Source organism: Phoxinus phoxinus (genome assembly GCF_949152265.1).
Source record: "Phoxinus phoxinus genome assembly, chromosome: 3".
NCBI lineage: Eukaryota > Metazoa > Chordata > Actinopteri > Cypriniformes > Leuciscidae > Phoxinus > Phoxinus phoxinus.
In genome coordinates, this window is record NC_136878.1 from 19,898,063 (window position 1) to 19,910,873 (window position 12,811).

Here is a 12,811-nt window from a genome sequence, read left to right on the forward strand (position 1 = left end):
ACAACTTGTAATCATGTTTGGTCTGCGGACAGGGTGAAAATAAACACCAGTGTGTGTGGTGTTCTCTCATCCCATAATAGAAACAGTGCAGGCATGCCTTTTCAATATGTTTAGAGCACTCATAATTGAACATGCTTAAATCATTAAAAGGATTAGAATAAACATATCTCATCAAGACTTAATATGCTGTGCTTGCCAATGACATTTGCGATTTTAAGCACATGGAGGTCATCAGTGGTCCTTGGCATTGTAATAGCTTGTGGTTCCAAAGCATACTGATATAGGCCTACATATTTTTATGTGGGTGGTCATAGGAATGGGAAGACCTTCAATACATTTGTTACAGTATTAGTCTTTGTTAATGTTAGTTAATACAAATAGCCTACTCATTGTTTTTTCATGTTACTTCACTGTGCATTAACTAGGCTATAATGTTAACAAATAAAATTTTTGATTTTCATTTAACATGATCTAAGATTGACAAATGCTGAAGAAATGTTAATTCTAGTTTATGTTGACTAAAGTTTAACTAATGTTAACTAATGAAACCTTATATTGTAGTGTTACCAAAATGACTTTCAGATAGTTCATGTCGGAGTCCCTCTCAGCAAAGATAGGCTAACAATGGATATAACCAATCTTTGACTAAATAACTAATAAGGTACCCTTTGAAGTGGATAATAAAATGGAGTTTAATTCGATCCTTTATAAACCATATTTCAAGCAATTTTTCATGTCCTATGTTTGTTTCTAAGGACATAAAAAGTATTTTGTGTGGCAAAATGAATGAGTAAATTGGGACTGCTTGTGTAAACTGTGATGTGAGTGAAAGTTTTGGGATTACGCCATATTAATGCTTAGCCCAAAAAGCCTATTAATTCAGCACTGAGATAGACAGGTAAGAGAGAGAGATGCCATGCCCATGTTATTCTTCTGCCTTTAACTCCTTCCAATGACCTATGGACGGGCTAAAGGGGGGAGCGCGAGGGGGAGCTTGGGGGAAGAAAAAGAAGGCGAAGAAAGGAAGAAGACGGGAATATAAATTAGCTGAGAGACAATTGAGAAAGTAGAGGGAAAACTGAGATCAGACCGATTGTGCGCAGAGCGTCGAACTGTGGGAACGACACTAACATTTACAAAAGCTCTAAATTATTTCGTTATACACTTCTACATTGGACAGTCACCCAAAAAGGAAAATTCATCATTAACTTATTCTCATATAGTTGTAAAAAAACATTTAAATATTATTGCCAAACGATGTCCTCGCTGCAGCCTGTAGTGCAATGACGTAGGCTACTACATTAAATCCAAATCATTACATCTTTGAAATCGACTGCGGGGCGGAGTTTGCAATAAACAGGTTTGGGAAATAAAAAGCACGTGTCCACTACGTATTGGATGATTTAGATAATAATTTGTCAGTCTTTTTACCACATTATACGTGTTGCAGCATCGCCCTCTAGTGTGCAACCAGATTAAAAGCATGTCCAAGAAAGGCTCCTGTAATTCTGGTTAATTTATAACTTATTGTATAACTTATAATACAATTCTTTTGTCTAACTTATTTGTATAACTTTTATAACGTTATAACTTGTATAACCTAATTGTATAACTTATAATACAATTGTTATTATGGTTCAGCGACCTGGAGGTTGTGTTGACGCAGAGCTGGATTAAATTGATACATCACATACAAGAGAACATACCTAGATGTTCCACATAAGGAAAAACTGTAAACATCATGAGTCAAAAGAAAGTCAACTTCTATCATTAGCTACTGTCATTTATTTGTAAGACAGCATGTTATTTTGTTAGACAAACAACAGACCTGAATTCTGCTAATGATGGATGGATACCATTACTGTCTGTGAAGTTAGCATTTCAGTGAAGTAACACATGACCAGTGCATACAGACGTCGTAACTCCCCAATGACATTTTTGGATAATCATATTTTTACCCAGTATCTATCCACTGAAATGTGTGAGCAACATGGTGAGAAACACATTAAACTATCAACCCCCCCCAAGAAAACTTTTTCATTTGTTTTGATGGTTTGGGAAAATAAAAAGTTTCATTGTTCTAATGTCCCAGTAGGATATACAGAACTACAGAAGCAGATATATAAAGTGACAAAGGCTGGTTAGCCCTGGATTATGCAAAAAATAAGATCAGTCTTTAAAAATAAAGATTAAAAATGAACATTCAATGAGATTCACAAGAAACATTTTTGTGCAATCTAGTCTGGCTAAATAGTGGTAAGACTAATTCTTACAGTGTCGATTACATTAGGTTAAAAAAATAAGCATAAAACATTTTTCTCTCATTGAGGGAGGATTGTAACATTGGTTTTCAGAATGTGACACTGTAAATGCAAAGGGTTAAGTGTTAAAATAAAAGCACGACTAATTAACTGAATGAAAAATAAAACCAAGGGTCAGTAACAGCAAGAAGCCCCCTCTGAATTACCTTCATATGAAACCCACTTCAGACTGCATTTTATCAGAGTATTTTCAAAAACTGACCAACTCAAAATGACCAACACAGATGTTTTGGGTGCAAGCCAGCGCCTACAGACGCCTGCAAATTCAAATTCTTCAAAAGGAAATTGTAGATTTAAGGCAACATTTCTCTATCTACAGGAAAATTCCTGATGTTGTAAATAAAGCAAATTTGTAAAAAAAAAAAAAAAACACTTCATTGTCAATCTTGGTGATTGTGCTAGAAAAAAAACAAGCCAGCTCTACTGCTCATGCTTTCTGTGAAGCGATCTGTGCTCAGATGGTGCTGTAGCATTTCACTGCCTCTCACTGGTGTGACAGCAAAAGGAGCTGCAATCTGAATGTCAGTAGGAACTCTCTTAAATCTTCAACAAACAAAAACCTTGGATTGTTCACATCATGGAGAGAAGCTATGGTCTGTACTACAAATCTTCAGATGTCTCCTTTTCTATAAATCGCAACGAGTAGAATGCGTGGTTTGCAAGTGAATAAGAAAGAGTGAAGCAAGAGTAAATTCCTAATCTGAATGGAAACAAATGCAAAGAGGGGTGAAAACACTTTGGTCCATGCATTATCTAACTTGGTTGGTTATCATGTCTTTTTTCAAATTGAGAGCACCCTTTTTTCTTCTTTTTGTTGTGTTCATAAAAGTTTTGCCTGATTTCAGAGCACAGGGCTAGTATTCACCACCTCTGTGTTTCTAGCCGTTCTCTCTCCAAAGAACCAGATGAATGCTATGGTCGGGCATGCTGGTGGCGAACACCAGCCCCGAATCGTTCTTGCCGTCCAGTCCGTTGAGCCAGGAGGTGACGCCCGGTAAGAAACTAGAACCACGCTTGGATTTGCGATAGGCTGGCAATGGCCAGCGGCCCACGATAACCTCAGTCCTCACGTCCATAACATAGAGGTGGTGGTTATCAAAAAGCAGAGCGAAGATATCACCGAAACCAAGAAGAGAGAGGCTGGAGGGTTCCTGCTGTGGTTTGATGACTCTGTAAATGTGGGGGGGGGGGGGAATCAGTAAATAATAAACAATTATAATTTTTTTCCATAAAACAACATTGCACAAATGTAACTTATACAACCTAGAAATAGTGCATTAGGGCAGTCAAATGGCTACTAATAAATAATATTACTAATATTTAAATTATATTCAAATTTGAAAGGCATAATTTCAGTTAGGTGAAAAAAATGTTTGGCCTGTCTCTTAAGGCCACAACTGGGCGCAGTGAGCAAAATGCACTGTATTTAATTGTTTATTCAAAGCAATTAACCCTCAGGGGACTAAGCCCTTTTTGGTCCGTTTTCTCTATTTTTACATTTGGGCTTATAAACCATATGTAATGGAGATGGAACACCATGTGTTTGGTATCTATGGATTCAGAAGACCCTAAGCTAACATAAGCATGCATGTAATGTGTTTATAAAGGAAGTATGAGTGAAAAATGTACAATAATCGAGAGAATTTCACAAATGAAAATTTGATTTTTGTCATTTATTACTGAAAATCACACCTCACACAACAATAGTGAACAGTTTTTGAACCAAAAAAATATTTGTCAAACCCTTTGCTTGACAGACATTTGTAATTGTTCAATCAAATGTGTTAAGAACAATGAAATAAGGAACTTTTTTTACAAACAGTCCCAGGCGTGAAAAAGCGGTCTGCTTCGAACTAAATGAGACCTGCTTGCTCTGAAGAACAGACACACTCACAACCTGGCAGATTTACTTTCCACTAACTGTTCCAGAGCTTGTTCTGCCGTAAATCTTACTGCTAGCCATCATAACAGTGCTAAAACAATACAATAATAATGCTATTTAAGTTATTCTGTCTCTCTCTTATATAGATCTCTGTGCGTTCTGTAATACTCCGCTCCGTTCGCGATCTGTCTCATTCTCCGTCCACATGACGCTGTTTGTTTGTACATGTTGAAGGCTACAGAGTCCTCTGATTGGCTAGAATACGTCTTGGTAACCTTCCTCTGATTGGGTAAAAAAAAAATCCTCCCAGTGGCAATTTTTCCATTGGTGGAATTTGCCTAACAACATCGATTTCATTGGCCTTTTTATGCAGTGGTATTGCGCAACAGCGAAGCGTGTGAATTATACGAACGTGATATCACTGTTTTCAGCGGAATCTGAGGAAGACGGCAAAAAAGACCGCACCTCTCTATCATTAATAGTTTTGAAGATAATTGCACATTTGTAAAAGTATGCCATTTTGGGCGGTACCGCCCAATTCGTCCTCAGAGGGTTAAATAACATGACTGCATGTAAAAAATAAAAATGCATAACATTTAAACTATGGCTGCACGACATACCCCTGGTTTAAGCTAAGGCTTAAGCTAGTCCCAGACTAGAATGCATGTTAGAGCTGTTTTAACTGAAAGCAACTTGCAATGACAAATCTTAAAATATATCAGTGCCATTGTTTTGTCTCAAGATGCACACCAGTAATGTTTGTTTCTAAGGCACGTTTATAAAAGCTACTTAAATGCCCTAATTGAACTAGAGCCTAATCCTGGCTTAATCTCTAAGCGCTTTCTGTGAAACCAAGCCATATAGTTTTAGCATTGATATGTGCGTATCATTTTATCATTTGCATCATGTGTTTTAGGTTACGTCAGTTTAAAAATTCAAGAGATTTTAAACCATTCAAGCGCAAGACACCACGAAAGAACTCACTCGCGTGCTGTTTTCTTCTGCGAACACAGAATTCAGTTCTCTTTCACGTCTATTTGTGCCTGAACGGACACAAACATGTACAATTACGTTTGTTACGCCTGTTTCGGTGAGTATCCTCGTAAACACAGTCGCTTATGTCTTAAGAGACTGTAAACAACTAAATATTAGATCCGTGCATTTGGTCTTAAAGTGACAGTAGCCTAATATTCCTGCTGCTGTCTGTCATTAATGTTAATCAAACAACAAAATACAAAGAGAAAATCACTTTTGCATCTTTAACAAAGATGAATTATATTTAATTTTTACAGTGAGGTCTATGCAGTTTTGATTATTCAATTTCTGTACCAGAATGCTGTTTGACTGAACAGACTATTTTATTTGTAAAATTTATTTATTTGAACAAAATGTATTTGTATCTTTGTTCTATTGTATTTCTCTAATGCTTGTAATTTGTTTATTATTTTCTATGCAGATTAGGGATGGGAACCGAGAACCGATTCTTCTTCAGAACCGGTGCCCAGTGAATCAATTCCTTGGAACCGTTAGCATGCCTGCTTAACAATTCCGCGAATCGGTTCCGCTCGTTGCAAATGTGTCATGACGTCACACACGCGCTGCATGGTTTTGATTCAGAACGCGGCAAACATGGCAGAGGCAGAAGTTCGACGCAAAAGTATAATGAGGCCTTTAACGGGACGCAACGTTGCTTTCCGACCAGCCATCGCGTGCTGTCTCACACACATTCACTCGCACACATACATACGCACTCACTCACTCTCATGCGCGCGCGCACACACACACACACATACACTCTCTCGCGCTCACTCATTCACTCACACAAACACACGCGCACATACACACTCACTCACTAGCGCACACTCTTGCGCTCACACACGCACACTCTTGCGCTCACACACGCACTCTCTCGCGCTCACTCACTCACACACAAACGCACACATGCTCACTCACACTCACTTTGAGAAGTAGCTCACCTATATTTTTAGATTTGTTCTGAGGTTGCTACACATAATTTGTGTATATGTGCTCTGTGCTGTGTCTTCTGATCAGATAGCCTATTAAAGCGAGTTAATACAAACAAACACATTTTTGTACTTATTCCCTCACCCAATGAGAATCGATAAGAGAATCGATAAGGAATCGGATCGATAAGCAATATCGATAATGGAATCGGAATCGTTAAATCCTTATCAATTCCCATCTCTAATGCAGATGCACTCAAGTCATCTGGTGTAATCATTTTCATATCGCAATATATATTGCAGAAAAACAAAATATCATGATGTCAGTTTTTTCCAATATCATGCAGCCCTAGTTTAAACTAACGTTCAAATCAAATATAATTTCGTAAATTGCAAAAACAATAATGAACAAAACAATATATTTATAGTTTAACAAAAAGCCAAAGCGCAGATCACACAGACTACTTTTTGTGTTTAAAAACATGAGATGCAGTGTAAAGGGAAGTCATCTGGTCAGTCATCTGGTGTAATCATTTTCATATCGCAATATATATTGCAGAAAAATTTAATATTGTAATGTCCGTTTTTTCCAATATCTTGCAGCCCTAGTTTACTTTAAACTAACATACAAATCAAATATAATTTTGTAAATTGCATAAACAATAATGAACAAATTATAATTTATTCATTTTATTTATTAAAAACCCCACAAAGTCTCAAGATGTTTTTTTAAGTTATTTTTAACTTTACATGGCCTCCTAAACATGCGGCTCTTTTGTTTGAGACGCGAGTGCCACTGTCAAATATGTCCGTCTAGAGCAGTGGTTCTCAACCTTTTTTGGTCTAGCGCCCCCTATCCAATATCCAGGTCCCTGACCACCCATTCAAAATTAGAATTTTAATTTGACAGCCCTAAAGTGCAGGATGTAAAATACTTAATTTTACATCCTAAAACAGGGGTCGGCAACTGGCGGCCCGCGGGCCAAAACTGGCCCGCCAGCAATATTTTTTTACTATAACGGTTTACAAATAGGACCCGTGAATCAGTGATGCGCGGGATGATCCAAAATGAGCGACGAGTGCCTGCGGTTACCCGCGGTTACGAGTCATCCAAAAATATTTTTAATGATATTCGGGTCGCGGTCGGTCGGGTCGTTTGAAATAAAGATGCCAATTAAACCATTGTAATTTATATAGTACTAGACATAATGTTCTATGAAATACATAGGTCTACACTTTATTGGCTGAATGCGTGAGGATGACGCACGAGCTCAGTCAGAGATGAAAGTGGGAAATCCTTATTTACCTGAATGTTGAGCGCGTTATTTTTGAATAAGAGCTGAAGCGGGACAAAATGCCCGATTTCCCAAAACGTTGAACTGAGCAATGCCATTGTGCCATTTTAATAGGCTACTTTTAAACGCATATAGCTCAGTAATGCGAGTTATATGTATTTTCTGAGAGGGGGCGGGGTTTTTGTTGGGAAATTCGGAGGAGAGACGCACACGTCGATTAGACTGGATAAACACATGCAGCATCTTAATTGTTAAGAAAATGAAACGAAATAAATGAATAAATCAAGCCTTTATTACAAAACACAGCATTCAGAAAAATGAGCACCCCTAGTTCCTACGTCTATGGCCCAATATGCGGGCCAGGAAGCGGGTCGGGTACAATATTTTCTTTCTTTTGTTTGCGGTCCGAGTTGCGGGCAGGTTGAAAACGTCGGTCGGGTGCGGGTTGTTTATACATTGACCCGCGCATCACTGCCGTGTATCATTCGTTCAATCGTCCCCCCCCCCCCCAAATTTAAACCAAAAATAAAAAAATGAAAAATGACTTGTTTTTGAGATTTGAGATTCTGAAAACGAGATCTAAATTTTTAAAGCAGGTGAACACTTTTAAGCTTTTACTTTTAAGTATTTTAAGCGGTTGCTGAATTGAACCTTGTGGGAGCGGGACGGAAAAAAACAGTCCCGCGCAGACCTCTTGTGTCCCGAATAAATAATAATTTTAAAAAAGGAATAAAGTTCAAAAGTTGTACAGTCCATTGGTAATACAATGCTAAATCAGATATATGTACAATAACATGTCCAACAATCGATTTAAATAGTACATGGGGTTTAATTTATCTTTAATAAGATGTATCCGCAGCATTTTCTCGTGTGCTTAAATGGTCCAGTGGTAGAACTTTCGTCAAGTGTGTAAAAGGTTCTGGGTTCTAATCTGCATTTGTATAGGTTTTTTTTTTTCCGGTTTTTTTTCTTCATCAAAACCGATTATGCTAATCAGTGGTTGTATATAAGTAGTAGGGACACGTTTGTGTGCATTATATTTTGTGATTTCACCGTAACGAATAGGCCTATTCCATGTAGCTGGCCCGCCATCTACTGGATAAAAAAAAATATTGGCCCGCGGCCAAAGTTACTTGCCGACCCCTGTCCTAAAATTTCTCTAAGATTTAAATGATTTTTTTTTTTTTTTTTTTTTACATTAGTTCCCTCTTACATATAAAAAATATTCAAACTTAAAGGAATAGTTCACCCAAAAATGTAAAGTTGACGCCAGCCATTGACTTCCATAGTAGAAAAAAATACTATGGATGTCAATGGCTACTGTCAACTGTTTGATTACCAATATTATTTAAATTAATCTTCTTTTGAAGGATTCTTTCAATCTTCAACAGAAGAAAGAAACTCATACAGGTTTGAAACACTATGAGGGTGAGAAAACGATGAGAAAAATATCATTATTTTTGGGTGAACTATACCTTTAAAAGGACATTTGATTCAAAATGGTTATAAGCAGCTTGGTAAAACAATTGAGGGGCTGAAATGAATGTACCTGATGACATCAAAACTTGCAAAGTCCCACTGATATATCCCCAGGTCTGAACTACAGACAATGTACCGGCCGTCGAACTGTAATCGTGGCTGCAAGCAGACACTGCGGTCTTCTGACACGGATAGGGTCTTTAAGCACTTACAGTTGATCTCACACCCTATAGGCCACACCTATGGAGAAACAGAGGCAGAAACAGATAAATACTGCGCACATGAAGTCAGAATATCACATAACTTTATCAATGCAAAATATTGGCTCAACTGCACATTCTTTTTGTATGCTTTTTTTGTACAGTACAGTTAAGGTTACAAAGTCTCTCGCCGCATCCCTATACTCATGTTTTGAATGTGATTCATTAGGAAAAAAAGAGAAAACACAAATTAAACAAAGTTCAAGATTAAGATTTTTTTTTTTTACTACTAATGACAGCCCTAAATGCAACAATAGAATAATTTGACTGGCCTTTAAAACAACTTTACATTGAAAATCACAATCTAATTGTTTTAGACACTTCAAACTGAACAGCAATTTGACAAACATTAATAGAGCTTAAAAAATACTTGCACAAGTGATTTAAATTACCTTTATTTCATACTTATCGACACTCAGTAGTATGTAGTCACCAGGACTGTGCATCATGGACTCCACTTGGCTTTTTTGAAGGTGCACCTAAACCAGAGCAGATGTACAGAGTACATCTAAATAATAATAAACTACAATGCTTCATTCAACAATGAGATCTGGTCAAAGTAAGTCTTACCTTAGTGACCCACTCTGTGTGTCCAGTAAGAGTGTTGACACAGGTTCCTGCAGACAGGGACCAGACTTTTACAGTGAAGTCTGCTGAGCCGCTGACCAGGGTGTCCAACTCATCGTTGTAGTCTATGCTGAATACTGCAAAAACAGTAAAACTGTTTTTTTATGCATATGCAATGTCTTAGTTGCTGCCGTTGCCATTACCATAAAGGTCAGCAGTGACAAAACCGAAATCAAAAGCAAAATCTTTAAACATTGATCTTCTTTGTGCTATTAGCCGACAAAGCTTGACACCAACCTGCCCCAGTATGTCCTCGGAATTGTTGGATTTTGGCACCAGTGCTCCATTCCCAGCATGCAATGGTGTTGTCAAAAGATCCTGTTACCAGTTTCTGCTCATCAAATTTGACAGTGGCACAAGTGTGGGTCTGAATGCCATAGACGCACTGACCTGTGCGAACATCCCATAGTTTGGCTGACAGGTCATCGGAACCTAAGTGGAAGGACGTCTACAATCAGCAAACCACTAAACGTGATCTTCGTTTAAAATAAGCAATAACTCCATGCTTCACCAGTAAACCACCACCAATTCATATTTAAATAAAAAATATATATATTTGATTACGTGGATTCAAAGAACAGTGTTGGTTAGCCTTAGTGCGATAGAGCAAATATGGCTAGGCAAAAATAAAACTACGGCCTTATTGAATTCATTCTATGAAAAGACTTAAACCAACCGTTCAATGCACTTCAGATTAACATGTCCTAGAATTTTTAATGACCCCAGGATGTAACAAGAATCCATAAGCAGCACAATAACTCATTCTCTCCCACATTGGAAATTGAAAACTGAACTTACGAAAGTGAAAATTAGCACTTAATGCCGCGATGTAACAGAAGAAGCAATCTTTTCTACCATTTTTTAATGGAAAGATATAGAAAAAGAATTGTGGAGTGGCTACTTGGTTCCATCTATCGGTTGTTGATTTGACAAAGACAGATCTGAGTGCAAACTTGAGGTTGAAATTAAAAAAGGCAAAGTTTAAATGATTGGAGAAGTCTGGTATACATTACACCAGAGGTAAGTCAAATTGACAATTTGATTAAACTGGATCTCTGGACTGGACTAGATCTCATTTTGACCACAAGACCAACGCACCTGTGCAGAGGAGCCCATCCCGGTAGTAGAGAGCATATACCCGAGCACTGTGTCCAATCAGAGAGCTCGTCTCAAACGCATCCTCCTCATTCAGCTGCTTCATGCGCAGTTTGGCCTTCAGATAAACAACCTTCCAGTGCCCTGCATCCTGGATGGTCTCATCGATGCGCCAGCCGAGGTCTCGACACACGCTCTGCCACACTTCTGTACAGGTATTGATGACCTTATTCCACTGCTTGCACACCAGACAGCAGGTGAGCAGGGTCTGGGGGTCCAGCCAGCGGAGCAGGTAAAAAGCCAGCTCTAACGGCAGCAGGCGCAGGAAATCCCGCTTCAGCAGCGCTTCCAGCCCATTGGACAGGTGTCGCAGCTGGGCAGCGCCGCTCAGTGAGATGAGGTGGTCCAGCGATTGGTTGCGCTGCTGGTCGCTTAGCGCCAGGAAGGAGGTGGAAACCGACTCCAGCCACCTCTCAAAAGCCGCCTTCTCCATGGGCACATGAGGGCGTTTACCTGTTGACAGATAACAGCAGGTTAACATATCAGAAACATACTTTTTGCTTTGCATATAACAAAATGATGTGCAATTAAGCAGTGTCTTTCATAAACAGAGTAAAAACAAGACTATAACAACTATCAAGAGAAATTAAAGAAAAAAAACGCATTCGGATTACATAATGGAGGTCTATCACAGAAAACAAACAGTCTGAACACTCTCCACTCTGAAGCAACCTTTGAATAATGTAAATGCCATCAACATAACAGTTAACTTCGAAGCAAATAAAACATGATGTGAAGGTACTCATTTATCTGAAGAACAAACCATGACGGTGTTGATTCAGGGGGAACAGATATAACGGTAAAACAAGACTGAGAAAAAATATGAGATTTCCATGATTACTTGACTGACATTTTAACAGAATCTGACAGGCTGTCATGTAGTTGGAATGCAGCTCTCTGGATTCCAAACACATTTGACAAAAAGTCGGTAACGTTAGCTAGCAGGCCAGAGACTTTATTAAACACAGTCACACACATACCGGTATATACATTTTTGTTGACCAGCTAAATATCAATAACATGGCCAGCGGATATTCAAAGATAATACATCTTATAAACACAAACTTAACAGTGAATATAAAATATAGTAGGGCAGAAATAATCACCATTTCCAGTAGAATCAGTCTGTGGAGAGCGCTAGCTAGCTGCGCTAACGTTAGCTAACAGGTGTCAACACAAATCGATATCGGTCTACAAAAGAGAAACTTTTCGTTTTTGCGGTTGAGTCACAGTCTGGCCTAACATTTAATTTTAAAGACGAAAAAAGAAAAAGCGAAACTCCAAGCTAGCTGACATCAAACAAATCTCTAGAGTCCTGAGCTAGCATTATAACAGTTACAATACAGTATGAATCTAACGGAAACGCTTTGACTTTACATTAATCTCTCTACGTTCACATTTCAACGGATGTGTTATTCCGGAACGTAATATCATACGTTAATGTAATGCACATTATTGTTGTGTTTTTTTTTAGTTTTTTTTCTGTTTGTGGAGTTAGCTGGATAGGCTAAGATAGGAAGCCTCCGTTAGCAATAAGGAATTACAGCGACAGGAAGTTGCAGGATGACCAATTTGACACGCGCGGGAGGAAGTCAGGAGGAGTGTCCGCCGCCTGTCACTTTTTCAAACCATGACTTTGAATGAGTTTGCATTCCTTGAATACTGTATGCAAAACTGACATGAGTCCAATGCAAAAGCATCATGATGCTGTCGCTAAAATATCTTAAATTCTTAATCGAGTTAAAGTAACAGATGGTGTTTGTTGTGGCGCATCATTCGGTGATCAACAGGGGGCACACTATGCCAACAAACAGATACATGTAGTGTT

General features: G+C 38.4%; 1 protein-coding gene across 1 annotated transcript; it reads right to left on the reverse strand.

Moving 5' to 3' along the window:
- Positions 1 to 1,680: 1,680 nt before the first annotated feature.
- Positions 1,681 to 12,549, reverse strand: fbxw2 (F-box and WD repeat domain containing 2). Its single transcript, XM_079606908.1, has 7 exons — positions 12,090 to 12,549; positions 10,927 to 11,436; positions 10,066 to 10,260; positions 9,772 to 9,905; positions 9,594 to 9,680; positions 9,012 to 9,181; positions 1,681 to 3,491 (listed from the first exon to the last, which is right to left on the reverse strand). The coding sequence occupies exons 2-7, from the start codon at positions 11,414 to 11,416 to the stop codon at positions 3,200 to 3,202; spliced, it is 1,368 nt and encodes a 455-aa protein (XP_079463034.1). The 5' UTR covers positions 11,417 to 11,436; positions 12,090 to 12,549; the 3' UTR covers positions 1,681 to 3,199.
- Between the last annotated feature and the right edge of the window lie 262 nt (positions 12,550 to 12,811).